Source organism: Oncorhynchus masou, chromosome 14 (genome assembly GCF_036934945.1).
Source record: "Oncorhynchus masou masou isolate Uvic2021 chromosome 14, UVic_Omas_1.1, whole genome shotgun sequence".
NCBI classification, from domain to species: Eukaryota; Metazoa; Chordata; class Actinopteri; order Salmoniformes; family Salmonidae; genus Oncorhynchus; species Oncorhynchus masou.
Genome location: NC_088225.1, coordinates 9,672,937 through 9,687,320, shown reverse-complemented (window position 1 = coordinate 9,687,320; position 14,384 = coordinate 9,672,937). Strand labels below are relative to the sequence as shown.

The 14,384-nt window shown below is 44.8% G+C and overlaps 1 protein-coding gene across 1 annotated transcript; it reads left to right on the top strand.

Moving 5' to 3' along the window:
* Positions 1-1,865: 1,865 nt before the first annotated feature.
* LOC135554148 (non-receptor tyrosine-protein kinase TYK2-like) lies at positions 1,866-13,763 on the top strand. The gene is made up of 24 exons (XM_064986244.1): positions 1,866-2,003; positions 2,583-2,791; positions 4,570-4,693; positions 5,983-6,115; positions 6,231-6,394; positions 6,598-6,982; positions 7,114-7,299; positions 7,568-7,725; positions 7,794-7,911; positions 8,049-8,232; positions 8,395-8,513; positions 9,056-9,229; positions 9,500-9,587; positions 9,856-9,983; positions 10,209-10,344; positions 10,721-10,872; positions 10,995-11,145; positions 11,276-11,367; positions 11,527-11,719; positions 11,953-12,071; positions 12,336-12,508; positions 12,618-12,735; positions 12,891-13,001; positions 13,090-13,763. The coding sequence occupies exons 2-24, from the start codon at positions 2,608-2,610 to the stop codon at positions 13,228-13,230; spliced, it is 3,531 nt and encodes a 1,176-aa protein (XP_064842316.1). The 5' UTR covers positions 1,866-2,003; positions 2,583-2,607; the 3' UTR covers positions 13,231-13,763.
* Positions 13,764-14,384: the final 621 nt, after the last annotated feature.

Below are 14,384 nucleotides of genomic sequence, written 5' to 3'. Positions count from 1 at the left end.
CCTGTGCAGGTGTTGTTACATGTGTTCTGCCACTGCGAGGACGATCAGCTGTCCGTCCTGTCTCCCTGTAGCGCTGTCTTAGGCGTCTCAAGGTACTGACATTGCAATTTATTGCCCTGGCCACATCTGTAGTCATCATCCCTCCTTGCAGCATGCCTAAGGCACATTCATGCAGATGAGCAGGGACCCTGGGCATCTTTCTTTTGGTGTTTTTCAGAGTCAGTAGAAAGGTGTATTTAGTGTCCTAACTGTGACCGTCTGTAAGCTGTTAGTGTCTTAACGACCGTTCCACAGGTGCATGTTCATTAATTGTTTATGGTTCATTGAACAAGCATGGGAAACAGTGTTTAAACCCTTTACAATGAAGATCTGTGTAGTTATTTGGATTTTTACTAATTATCTTTGAAAGACAGGGTCCTGAAAAAGGGCCGTTTCTTTTTTTGCCGAGTTTACATAGGCGTACAGAGGCCCATTATCAGCAAACATCCCTCCTCTGTTCCAATGGCACGTTGTGTTAGCTAATCCAAGTGCATCATTTTAAACGGTTAATTGATCATTAGAAAACCCTTTTGCAATTATGTTAGCACAGCTGAAAACGGTTGTCCTGATTAAAGAAGCAATAAAACTGGCCTTCTTTAGACGAGTTGAGTATCTGGAGCATTAGCATTTATAGGTTAGATTATAGGCTCAAAATGGCCAGAAACAAATAACTTTATTCTGGAACTCGTCAGTCTATTCTTGTTCTGAGAAATGAAGGCTATTCCATGCGAGAAATTTCCAAGAACCTGAAAATCTCGTACAACGCTTTGTACTACCCCCTTCACAGAACAGCGCAAACTGACTCGAACCAGAATAGAGTGGGAGGCCCTGGTGCACAACTGAGCAAGAGGACAAGTACGTTAGAGTCTGGTTAGAGAAACAGATGCCTCACAAGTCCTCAACTGGCAGCTTCATTAAATAGTACCCGCAAAACACCAGTCTTAACGTCAACAGAGAAGACGCGACTCCGGGATGCTGGCCTTCTAGGCAGAGTTGCAACGAAAAAGCCATATCTTTTAGCCAAAAACTAGCCCCGCAAAAAACAAGATTAAGATGGGTAAAAGAACACAGACACTGGACAGAGGAAGATTGGAAAAAGGTGATGGACAGACATCTAAGTTTGAGGTGTTCGGATCACAAAGAAGAACATTTGTGAGATGCAGAGAAAAATGAAAAGATTCTGGAGAAGAGCTTGACGCCATCTGTTAAGCATGGTGGTGGCAATGTGATGGTCTGGGGGTGCCACCCCGTGGATGGCGCTTAATTGGAGCCAATTTCCTCATACAACAGGACAATGACCCAAAGCACAGCTCCAAACCATGCAATAACTATTTAGGGAAGAAGCAGTCAGCTGGTATTTTGTCTATAAGGAGTGGCCAGCAGTCACCGGATCTCAACCCTATTGAGCTGTTGTGGGTGCAGCTTGGCCGTATGGTACTGTAGGAAGTGCCCATCAAGCCAATTCAATTTGTGGGAGATGCTTCAGGAAGCATGGGGTGAAATCTCTTCAGATTACCTCAACAAATTGACAGCTAGAATGCCTAATTTCTGCAAGGCGGTAATTGCTGCAAATGGAGTATTCTTTGATGAAAGCCGTTTGAAGGACACAATTATTATTTCAATTAAAAAATTATTTATAACTTTGTCAACGTCTTGACTATTTTTCCTATTAATTTGGTTAAGGGCTTGTAAGTAAGCATCTCACAATAAGGTCTACAACTGTTGTATTCGACGCAAATACGATTTGATTTGAGCTATCCCACAAGCCTACTGTAGTACAGCTGGTTCAAGGGGAGTGGCCAAAAGTGTCTTTCGGTGTTTTCGTCTTGTAGCTGACTTCTTCTGTGCGCTTCACGGGAATGCGTAGGAGTAGGGGAAACACGCTTTAGGAAATCATAAGAGTGGACTTCGGTTCAACCTGCATTGGATTTTCTAACTACACGTTTTAGGGACGCAACTAAATGGTAAGAAACCTGTCGTTTGACAAATGTGCAATACAATTTACAAATACCCGGGTTTATTCCAGCATTGGCGGATAAAGCATACTATATCAGTATTATAGGAAGTGGGCTTTGTGCCTCTGGTTTATAATTGTTTACAGTAGGCTATATTCCACCATCTCCGTGAGCAATCAGGTCGATGACGAAGTGATTAATGTATCGGTGAGAATATATATTTGAAAATGTAGGAACATTGGATAAATTAAATCCGGATTTTCGTGTCATGTTATCGTTAAATGTTCGTCTTTACTGATATTCATGTGCAATACCCGGAAGGCCTTACTAGAAAATATTGGATCATATCGCGAGTTCTCAGAACATGGTAATAATGCTGAACAATTACATGGTAACAAATCTATTTGATCCAGATGTGATTACTTGCTACAATAAGGCTTACATTGTATTTGAATATATTTTTGTCGTTGATATTAACAAAAACCCACGTATAAAGTATAAAACGCATGTCCTTATTTGTTATCTGGATTTGTTACTATGTAATTGATTACAGGGAAATACTTTTCTCTTACTTCCTCCCTGTGACAGGTGTACTGACTCAGCCTGGTCCATAATGTCTCGAAGTGGCCGCTCCAAGAGTACCAGGACAGGGTCATCCACAGGCCAGTGTGAGCCTCCTCAGGGACCAGGCGTCCATGTCTATCTGTTTTGGACCAAGGGAGGGGAGCGCTATCTGACCCACACAGAGGGTAAAGTGACAGCCGAGGAGCTTTCAATCTCTGCAGCACAGACTGTGGGTAAGAACAAGTGCCATTTATTGTTTTAATGAAACAGAAACAATATTTTGTTTGAGTATTGAGCAATAATTTAGGGCATTCAGGTTAGCTGTGTGGTGTTCTATTGTTTGAGGACCTGGCACGCAAGGGTGTGTTTGAGTTGATGACTCCAGGCATCTGGGTTTTACAGTGCATTCGGAAAGTATTCAGACCCCTTCCCTATTTCCACATTTTGTTACGTTACAGCCTTATTCTAAAATGGATTAAATCGTTTATTTTCTTCATAAATCTACACACATTACCCCATAATGATTAAGCAAAAACAGGTTTTTAGAAATGCTTGTAAATGTATAAAAAAACAACTGAAATATCACATTGACATAAGTATTCAGACCCTTTACTCAGTACGGTGTTGAAGCACCTTTGGCAGCAATTACAGCCTCGGTCTTCTTGGGTATGATGCTACAAGCTTGGCACACCAGTATCAGGGGAGTTTCTCACATTCTTCTCTGTAGATCCTCTCAAGCTCTGTCAGGTTGGATGGGGAGCGTCGCTCAACAGCTATTTTCAAGTCATTTTCAAGATGTTCAATCGGGACATTCAGAGACTTGTTCCGAAGTTACTCTTGCGTTGTCTTGGCTGTGTGCTTAGTCGTTGTCCTGTTGGATGGTGAATCTTTGCCCCAGTCTGAGGTCCTAAGTGCTCTGGAGCAGGTTTTCATCAACAATGTACTTTGCTCCGTTCATCTTTCCCTTGATCCTGACTAGTCTCCCAGTCCCTACTGCTGAAGAATATCCCTACAGCATAATGCTGCCACCACCATGCTTCATCGTAGGGAGGGTGCCAGGTTTCCTCCAAACGTGATGCTTGGCATTCAGGCCAAAGAGTTCAATCTTGGTTTCATCAGACCAGAGGATCTGGTTTCTCATTGTCTGAGAGTCTTTAGGTGTCTTTTGGCAAATTCCAAGCAGGATTTCATGTGCCTTCTACTGAGGAGTGGCTTCCATCTGGCCACTCTACCACAAAGGCCTGATTGATGGATTGCTGCAGAGAGAGTTGTCCTTCTGGAAGTTTCTCCCATCTCCACAGAGGAACTCTAGAGCTCTGTCAGAGTGACCATCGGGTTCTTGGTCACCTCCCTGACCAATGCCCTACTCCCCCGATTGCTCAGTTTGGCTGGGCAGCCAGCTCTAGGAAGAGTCCTGTTTCCAAACTTCTTCCATTTAAGAATGATGGAGGCCACTGTGTTCTTGGGGACCTTCAAAGCTGCAGAAATGTTTTGGTACCCTTCCCCAGATCTGTGCCTCGACACAATCCTGTCTCAGAGCTCTATGTACAATTCCTTTGACCTCATGGCTTGGTTTTTTGCTCTGGCGTGCACTGTCCACTGTGGGACCTTGTATAGGCAGGTGTGTGCATTTCCAAATCATGTCCAATCAATTGAATTTACCACAGGTGGACTCTAATCAAGTTTCATCAAAGATGATCAATGGAAACAGGATGCACCTGAGCTCAATTTCGAGTCTCATAGCAAATGGTCTGAATTCTTATGTAAATAAGGTATTTTTTTTATTTTTTATTTTTACATTTGCAAAAAATGTTTAAAAAACTATTTTCACTTTGTCATTGTGGGGTTTTGTGTGTAGATTGATGACATTTTTTAAAATTGAATCCACTTTAGAATAAGGTTGTACCGTAACAAAATGTGGAAAAAAGTGAAGGGGTCTGTGTACTTCCTGAATGCACTGTATGTCATTGAAAGGTTGTATCCAACTTAACCTATATATCTGTCCCCCTAGGTATCACTCCACTGTGCCATGTCCTGTTTTCCCTGTATGACCCTGAATCCCACTGCTGGTACAGTCCCAACCATTTCTTCAACCCAGAAGAGCAGACAAGCCTGACACTCCATTATCGCATGAGGTTAGTGTGTGTTTGTGTTTAAAAAAGGCCATCCCGTCCCCTCCTTTCTACCTAGATTTCCCTCACACTCCCTTCATTTTCCCTTGAGTCCCGTTAGTTTGGCTGTTCAGCCTACCTTAGTTAGCCCTGCCGTTCCCAACCAATCAGAGCTCTTGGAAAGGCGCAACTGGACACTGCACCCACTCAGGTCAGAGTGTTATCTTTGTCCGAAGAAAGAAGACGCACACGGTAAAAAATTTTTTATTGTGGACAGCAACAAGAATACCTGAATGTGGTGCGTGCATCAAAATAATCACAAATCATTCGGAGTAACACGAGTACTATTCCACCAAGATTCACTCCAAGTCAAGATTCATGTTGTATGACCAGAAGTGTGTGAAGAGAGAGGAAAAGGAAATTAAAACCCTGAAAAGAGAATCATCGTCATTGTTCTGACCGGACATCCTGTAGAGGGTCAGAACCCAGAGAAGCATCAGCATTCTGTGATGGATGTAGTCTATCACAGTGCCATCCGTTTTATCACCAAAGCCCCATATACTACCCACCACTGCGAACATGTATGCTTTATATGTATATGTATGCTGTATGCTCTCGTTGGCTGGCCCTCACTACATATCCATCGCCAAACCCACTGGCGCAAGGTCATCTATAAGTCTTTGCTAGGTAAAGCCCCGCCTTATCTCAGCTCACTGGTCACCATATCAACACCCACCCGTAGCACGCACTCCAGCAGGTATATTGCACTGGTCATCCCCAAAGCCAACACTTACTTTGGCCGCCTTTCCTTCCTTTCCTGACTGGACATCTTGTGGAGGGTCAGAACCCAGAGAAGCATCAGCATTGTTCTGAGCGGACATCCTGTGGAGCATCAGAACCCAGAGAAGCATCAGCATTGTTCTGCGTGGACATTGTGTGGAGCATCAGAACCCAGAGAAGCATCAGCATTGTTCTGAGCGGACATCCTGTGGAAGGTCAGAACCCAAATCCCAGTCAGCATAATTGTGCTAGCAGGTGAGGGCATTCACAGCTGACCGCTCAGAAGGGCGAGGGCATACCAGCCAACTGTTTTTAGTGTATGTCAAATCAAATGTTTATTTTATTTAGCAGATGTTAATGCGAGTGTAGCGAAATGCTTGTGCTTCTAGTTCCGACAGTGTAGTAATAACCAACGAGTAACCTAACTGTGTGTGTGTGTGTGTGTGTGTGTGTGTGTGAGAGAGAGACTATGCACTGTATGCTTTTATGTACAGGCATATTTATATAGGGAATTTTCTTCTTTCGGTTCCCAGGTTTTACTTTCGGAATTGGCATGGTTTGAGTGAGAAGGAGCCGTCAGTGTCACGATATGCCCCACGGTCAGGGACAGAGCACGGGGGCTCACCTCTACTAGAAATGACCTCCCTGGAATACCTCTTCTGCCAGGTGAGTTTCAGAAAGAGGTGTGTTTTATCCAAAATGTGTTTGTATTCATATATTCCTGTGGAAGTGAGCATTAACATAATATTCCTGTGTCACACGCACATTTTGTTTCTCTTAGGCAAAGTTTGATTTTGTGAATGATGTCACGCCGATGGAGGATGCTCAAGGAAAAGAAGAGTTGAGTCGCTTTAAGAATGAGAGTCTGGGGATGGCTGTGCTGCACCTCTCTCACCAGGCCCTGTGCTCAGGCTGCACGCTACAGGAAGTGGCCAAGTCTGTCAGGTAAGCCATGAGTCAGAGGGGATGGGTGCATTGTTTAGGAAGGGCTTTGACAAGGTTTCAGACATTACTATAGTCTGAGGCTGTGTTGAAAATGGCACCTTATTCACTATTAAAACTAGTGCATTATAGAGGGAAACTAGTGCCTTTACAAACGCAGCCGTAATGTTTTGATTGACTTCCATATTCCCCTTGCCATACTGTAGTTTCCTGCGCTGCATTCCGAGATCCTTCTCCAAACATATAGCGAGGGACAACTTCTTGACCAAGATCCGTATCCGGCGTGTGTTTGCTGACTTCGTGAGGACCTTCCAGGAGCACACTGTGGACTTCGGACGCCTGGGCTCCCAGGAGGTCATGTATAAATACCTGTCTACTCTGGAGCACCTAGCTCCCCGCTTCGGTACCGAGACCTTCCTCGCGGCCCAACTGGAGCTGAGGAAGGACGGGGGCGACGGGAGCGGCTCCTACCTCAACACCAGCCACACCCACGGGGCCTCTGACCCTGAGAACTTTGGCCCTCACGTCATGCATGAGGTCATGGTGTCTGGTACCAAGGGGATTCAGTGGAGGAAGATCACAGTGCAGAAGGTATTTCTGTCTGTCTCATTGGATGTCTATCAAGCTCTTTGACTGCTAGTTAGAACTGTGAGTTGCCTTTGTGTGTTTCTCGTAGTATGCCTTCTGTGGGATGCTCTGTAAGTTGTGTCTATCCATTCTAGGCCCAGGCCAACAGTTACTTTGGGAACGATTACTTAGGGAATCGGAAAACTGTGAAGCAATCGCCCCTCCAGCAAGAACCTAAATCCTCTGACACGTGGACGTCTTTCTGCGACTTCCCGGAAATCTCTCACATCACCATCACTGGAGCCAACGTCAGCATCATTAAACAGGACAACTTCTCTATGGTTCGAGGACCTGCCTCTCAACTGCTTTCTGTTGGGCCCCAAACCTATCTTGAGATACACACACGTCGCTCCATGTTTTGTGCAAATCCCCCATTGACAACAGTGCATGATTTATGCAAAAACCTAAGTCAAGTGTGCAGATCTCAAGTTAAGTTTGTGTGTGAAGTTGCATCTTACTATATGATGTATGTCTGTACGGAAGCGGAGTATCTGACTGAAATGTGTGTAGGTGGTGTTGTCTGAGGATGATATGTTTATATGTGTGCAGGAGGTTCAAATGAATTCCAGCCTTGAGGCTCTGTCTTTCGTCTCCCTGCTGGACGGGTACTTCCGGCTTACTGCAGACGCACACCACTACCTGTGTCACGAGGTGGCTCCGCCCAGAGTAGTGCTCAGTGCCACCAATGGTCTCCATGGACCAATGAAGTGAGTAACACACACACACACACACACACTGCCCTGGCTCCCACTACAATTCTGACTGTCTTTTTCAGTGATGACTTTGTGCTGCAGAGACTGAGGAAGGAAGCAGTTGAAGATGGAGCCTTTCTTGTGCGCTGGAGCGTCCTTGACTACCACCGCATCATATTAGCTGTTCTAAACAAGAGTCAGGTAAACGTGCCTCCGCACCAAGCCCTGAAGGACGAGGCACATGGAAAATGTAGAGTCTGAAAATATGAAAAGCAATATAATGTCATTAGAAGTTATATATTTGGATGCATGTGTGTGTCTTTGCTGGCTTCCTATAGAATGGACAAGCTGCAATCCACAAGCAGTTCAGGATCCTGCATAGTGGTTCAGTGTTTGCTCTGGAAGGCTGGGACCGGGAGTTCTCCAGTGTCAAGGAGCTCACCGACAGCCTCAAGACCTTTGTGCTCAAGTCTGGCACGGACAATTTCACTGTGAAGAAATGCTGCCTACCCCGACCTGCAGGTTAGTTTGTGTGTGATGTGTTTTTTTATAGATGTGCATTGGTGTTGTTCTGCCCCTAACATACCACAGCTCAACATATGTACAGAGATGTTATACTCTAAGGATGTGTTGTGTGACCATGTTTTCCTATACTGTATTTAAATGAGTGTTTGTGTGCTGCAGAACTGTCCAACCTCTTGGTGATGAGGCAGGGTGCGGACCAGTGTGTTCAGCCTGACTCTGTGGCCCTCTGTCTGACTCAACTGAGGTTCCATCAGATCAAAGACAAGGAGATCACCCAGGTGAGAGAGAGGGCATTCTTGCTGCACCCTCGACAACTACTGTGATTATTATTATTTGACCATGCAGGTCATTTATGAACATTTGAACATCTTGGCCATGTTCTGTTATAATCTCCACCCGGCACAGCCAGAAGAGGACTGGCCACCCCTCATAGCCTGGATCCTCTCTAGGTTTCTTCCTAGGTTTTGGCCTTTGTAGGGAGTTTTTCCTAGCCACCGTGCTTCTACACCTGCATTGCTTGCTATTTGGGGTTTTAGGCTGGGTTTCTGTACAGCACTTAGAGATATCAGCTGATGTACGAAGGGCTATATGAATAAATTTGATTTGATTCTCTTCTATATATCTCTCTGTCAGCGCCCTTCTTTGTGTATGTTTCACCTGGGTTATATTCAGTAGGGCACACCTTTGCAACAGTACCTCCCAGTTTCACTAAATTCCAATACATTTTTCCCTACTGAACACCGATGTTCTTCTCTATCTTTGTCCGGTTTGTACCCAGTACTTCTAAAATGGCTGTATGTCTGGTTGTCCCTGTGCTTAGGAGCAGCATCTGGGCCGTGGGACCAGGACTAACATCTACTCTGGCAGTCTGTTGGTGTGGGGCGGAGTCGAGGAGGAGGATGAGGAGGACAAGTGGAACAACAATCTTACTGATCGCAAAGAGATCCGAGTGGTTCTTAAGATCTTGGACCAGAGCCACAAGGACATAGCGTTAGTGAGTTACCATTAATGTATCATTATCCTCTTACAGGAATTGATTGCGTGATGAGTAACCTTACCTGTGACCTGAAGACTAGCTCAGTGTGATAATGCCTGGACTTTAGCTCTGTGCTATAACACCATCCCAGGTTCCAACCCAGTTCGCCTCAATCACACAACGGTTACCTTGTTGGTTCGAAGCTACCGTTTCACGGTAGACTCTGTTAAATGTGAACCTTTGTTTACAATGTCCTGATAATCCTTCCTCTTTCCTGTCCTCTCGTAGGCCTTCTTTGAAACAGCCAGTCTGATGAGCCAAGTATCTCACAGTCACCTGGTCTTTGTACATGGAGTGTCTGTCAAAGGATCTGAGAGTAAGTCACCATGGCACTACTCAACCTCACTTCCTCATTCAGCTGTGCAACTTCCTTCTTCAGCACTGACACTTCCCTCTCAGAAGGTTAATTGTATTGGTTGTTTGACTTACTAGTCAACAGGACTGGTGTACAGTACAACCACAAGCCCTGACTCTCAGCCAAACCGTAGCCTTTAAATTAGACTCAATGCAGTGAAGTGTCGGTCATCTCTAACAGTAAGTGGTGTGATCCTAGATAATAATCCTTGTCTTTGACCTGTCTGCAGACATCATGGTGGAGGAGTTTGTGGAGTTTGGGCCTCTGGATGTGTTCCTGCGAAGGGAAAGGGCGCTGGTCACCCCTCAGTGGAAATTTACTGTAGCCAAACAGCTGGCCAGTGCCCTGAGTTACCTCGTAAGTCAGCCTGATACCCTCACATCACAACAAACTAAGATTACTCCTCACTCATTGTATGAAACAATGATCTTTTAGGATGTTGATCTCCTGTCCTCTGTGATAGTCCCGTTTCAAACTCTAAACCCTTGTGTCCATAGTTAATGTATTGCCAACCCTCATCTCCCACTATTGAGTGTCCTGAATGTACTTTATGTTGTTACCTATACCACCTGGTTGCTGCAGGAGACTAAACAACTGGTACATGGTAATGTCTGTGCTAAAAACATTCTGGTTGCTCGCCGTGGTCTGGAGGAGGGCACCTTTCCCTTCGTCAAGCTGAGTGATCCAGGCATTGCCCTCAACGTGCTGTCCAGAGAAGGTTAGTTCCTACTTGAACAATAAAACAGTTAGTTCCTACCAGACCACTTCCATGTTGGGCAACACCCACTACATGATAAATAGAATCTCTCTACAGTGAGTTATTTTGTCAACCCTCAATTTCAGTCTCTGGTGGTTTTGCTTGGTCTTCATTCTTTTAGATCAGATTGAGTCACAAGAAGCCCTGTGCAAACCACTTCCTGGTTGCTGTGAGGCCCACTTCCTGGTTGTCTTGCACTTGCCATCATATTGACACTTAGCAGGAAGGCTTTAGAGGTTATTTAGTTTGTGTTGTGAGACCATGTGATTCATGAACCTACTGAATGTAGTGGTATTATATAGCCTGGTTTGACTTAGACTGTCTCAATGCCCTACAGAGCGTGTCGAGCGAATCCCATGGATCGCCCCGGAGTGTGTGCCAAGCGGTGCCCCATTCGGCAGTGCTGCCGACCAGTGGAGCTTTGGAGCCACACTGCTGGAGATCTGCAACAATGGAGATTTGCCCATGAGTGGCAGCACGCTCACTGAGGTACCTACAGCCCTATTGTCACTGCCCTTCAATTCTCCTCCCTCTAATCATAACTCATTATCTGCCATCCTCTTACCATGCCTGTGATTCATACTGTCCCCTGACCTCTCTCCTGCCAACAGAAAGAGCATTTCTACGAGACGCGGAGTCGCCTCACCGAGCCCTCGTCGCAGGAACTGGCCAGCTTCATTAGCATGTGTTTGACCTACGAACCCCGGGAGAGGCCGTCCTTCCGCACTGTGCTTCGAGAGCTCACTGAACTACAGATCAAGAGTATGTCCTCTCCTTTTATTATTTGAATCACAGTCTGTTTCTCTCCATTTCCTCTTCTAGCATTTAGATTGACCACATTTTCAGGATTGATTAGTGTTGCTTTAATGTTGCTCTCCTGGTTTCTGATCAGATCCTGACATATCCCCCCTGGAGTCTCTCCCGGACGCTGACCCCAACGTTTTCCTCAAACGCTACTTGAAAAAGATCCGGGACTTAGGAGAGGCGAGTTAATTTCTCTGCAGGACAACATGACTCTTATAAACACCTCTGTGCTCTTCATCTTCTGTTGTGCTTTGTGATGTACTGGCGTTATGTAAAACATTATTCCCTGGCCTCCCTCTAACTGAGAGAATGCTTTGTGCTCTCTCCCTTTGTCTCCAGGGTCACTTTGGGAAGGTGATTCTCTATGTGTATGACCCAGCCAACGACGGGACAGGGGACTATGTAGCAGTGAAGACCCTGAAGCATGAGGGAGGCAGCCATCTCCGTGAAAGCTGGATGAAGGAGATTGAGATCCTCAAGTCTCTTTACCACAGCAACATAGTCAAGTACAAGGGCTGCTGCTCTGAGCTGGGTGAGTGGCATGTGATCCAGTCAAGCTCACCTGTCTGTCATCCACCTGCTGTATATGACTGGCAGTCTCATTTTCATACAATGCTTGTTTATTACATTTCTTGCTTGGCTCCTTCCTACAGGTGACATGTTCATGTGTGGGGGGTTTCCACCATCTGTTCACATTTACATGTATAGGGTAGCGTCTGTATGTATGAGTGACTGCTGTAAATGCTTGTTTGGTTGTCTCCACAGGAGGGCAGACGGTGCAGCTGATCATGGAGTTCCTACCTCTGGGCAGCCTTAGAGAGTACCTAGCCAAACACCGCCTGGGCGTGGCTCACAGCCTCCTCTTTGCACAGCAGATCTGCCAGGTGAGACAAGAGCACTGCACGGGGGGGAGGGGGGGGGCTGGTAAAATAAAGATATATGTAATTTAGATTCCTTCTAGGGTTCTGTTTAGTTCTGTAACAGGTACACTGTTTGGGTTCGAGTTGAAGATGTGCTATCCAATATTGGAGTATTGTTTTATACAACAATAGATTAAAGTACTCTATTTTCTTCTCTAACTGCTACTCTTTCACCTTGGTCTCCCTCATCTCTCCTCCTGCTCTTTTGGCTTTTTTTTCCTTTTTAAGGGGATGGATTACCTGCACTCGAAGCGATACATCCACCGGGACTTGGCTGCCCGGAATGTACTGGTGGAGAATGAGCATCTGGTGAAGATCGGGGACTTTGGCCTTACCAAATACATCCCAGAGGGAGATGTTTACTACCGCGTGCGTGAGGATGGAGACAGTCCTGTGTTCTGGTGAGTCCTTGAGCCATTGAGCAATTACATCCCTTCTGGGCTGCTTATTTAGAGTCCAGATGTGTGCATTAAAAGGTATCTTATGGTAACCTTTGACTTTATTTTACAGGTATGCAATTGAGTGTCTGAAGGAGAGCAAGTTTTCCTTCTCTTCAGACATTTGGTCCTTTGGCGTGACGCTCTATGAGGTCCTGACCCACTGTGAATATCGTCAGAGCCCTCCAGTGGTACGAAACGACACCCTCTGTCTCCGTCTAAATCCGCATGATCCATTTAACCAAGGCCACCAACCCTTTACATAATTGTGATGCAGTCTGTGTGCGGTTTGCTGAGTGTATTAATTGTGACGTGTGCGTTTTGTATGTGTTTTTTTTTTAAATAGAAGTTCTTTCAGATGATGGGTATAGTGAAGGGTCAGATGACGGTGATGTTGCTGATCAAGCTGCTGGAGAAACACAATAGGTTGCCCTGCCCCCGAGACTGTCCCAGCGAGGTAAAGCATACAGCTAAACACTCTCACACAGTCTATTTCTGTAAGCCAGATGCACATTGGGAAACAAACCTGTCTTTGTTTTGAACAGGTCCGCATGTTGATGCAACATTGTTGGGACTTTGACCCCGCGAGACGGCCAACTTTCAAATCCCTCATTGAGTCCATCGAAGCGATTCGCAAGACCTACGAACGGCAACCCAATGTGCGGCTGGCCCAAATTAGCCAATGAGAAACTTACTTTTTCACAGGCCAGCTGGCCTTACTCCTGTATACCTCAGCACTTTGCTACATAAGTCTCCTCTAGAGTCTACACCACACCCTGCACCACAGTGCCCTCTGTCTGTTCTGAAGGAGTAGACTGCTCTTTGTATTAATAAATAGGAACTCAGGTTTTTAGTCATTCTCATCCATTCATTCATATAGATGAGCCCTTAGTGATGGCACTTGTTTTATTTTGATGTGGCAGATATTATTTTTTTAGGTGTGAAATTCCCTGAATGGCAGCTATAGTGCTGTCTCGGGAGGAGAACCGGGTCCATGTTCCATGACTGATCCAATTAGGTTCTACATTTTAGCCCGAGTTGGAGGATCCCATTCATATGAAATATTTACTATCCAGAAGAGGAGAGGAGCTGTCGTTCCACATGATTTGTCACTCATAATGTTCACATGATTAATATAACACTTCAATTGAGGCATGTATATTACCAACAGTTTCTCTTTATTTCTGTATTGGTGTAAATATAAAACATTTACTGATTTTATTGTATCATATCATGTTTTTCCCTATGTTTGTATGTATTAAATGTTTGAGTGGGCGAATGTTGAAAATGAAGCATTTGTATCCCTTGACGGTGTTTAATAAATTTGACCAAAGCCCCAAAAAATCCAGGTTGTGAATTGTTAGTTCATCATTTGAAACACTTTCACCGAATGTAAATGATCAATTGTGTATTTATTTTAAAAAAGGAGAGTTGAGTGCAAAGCAAAGGGAAGTCCACTTCTGTTTGCCAACTTGAGCAAACTGTCTACTCAGATGTGGTATGATAAACATGCTCAGGTCCAGTGTGCCTAGAGGCGAAAGCTAATTTGATTTTATGCCTAAATAATTTCCCTATTAGTTGAGCTTTTCCTAAATAAAATAAAATTTCCTGTCAATCAGGGACATACATTTACATTTAAGTCATTTAGCAGACGCATACACAGCTGAATGTAATGCAAACACCTCAACTTCTATTGAATCAGAAATTATATAGTGATTTTATCAATATGTTCATACCGGTAATTCAATTCAATGTACTGGATCATGTGGGTTTGTTGAATTTGTAGTGGGTGTAACTGGTTTTGATTTATGACAGGCAAGCTCCATCTACCCGCCCCGCT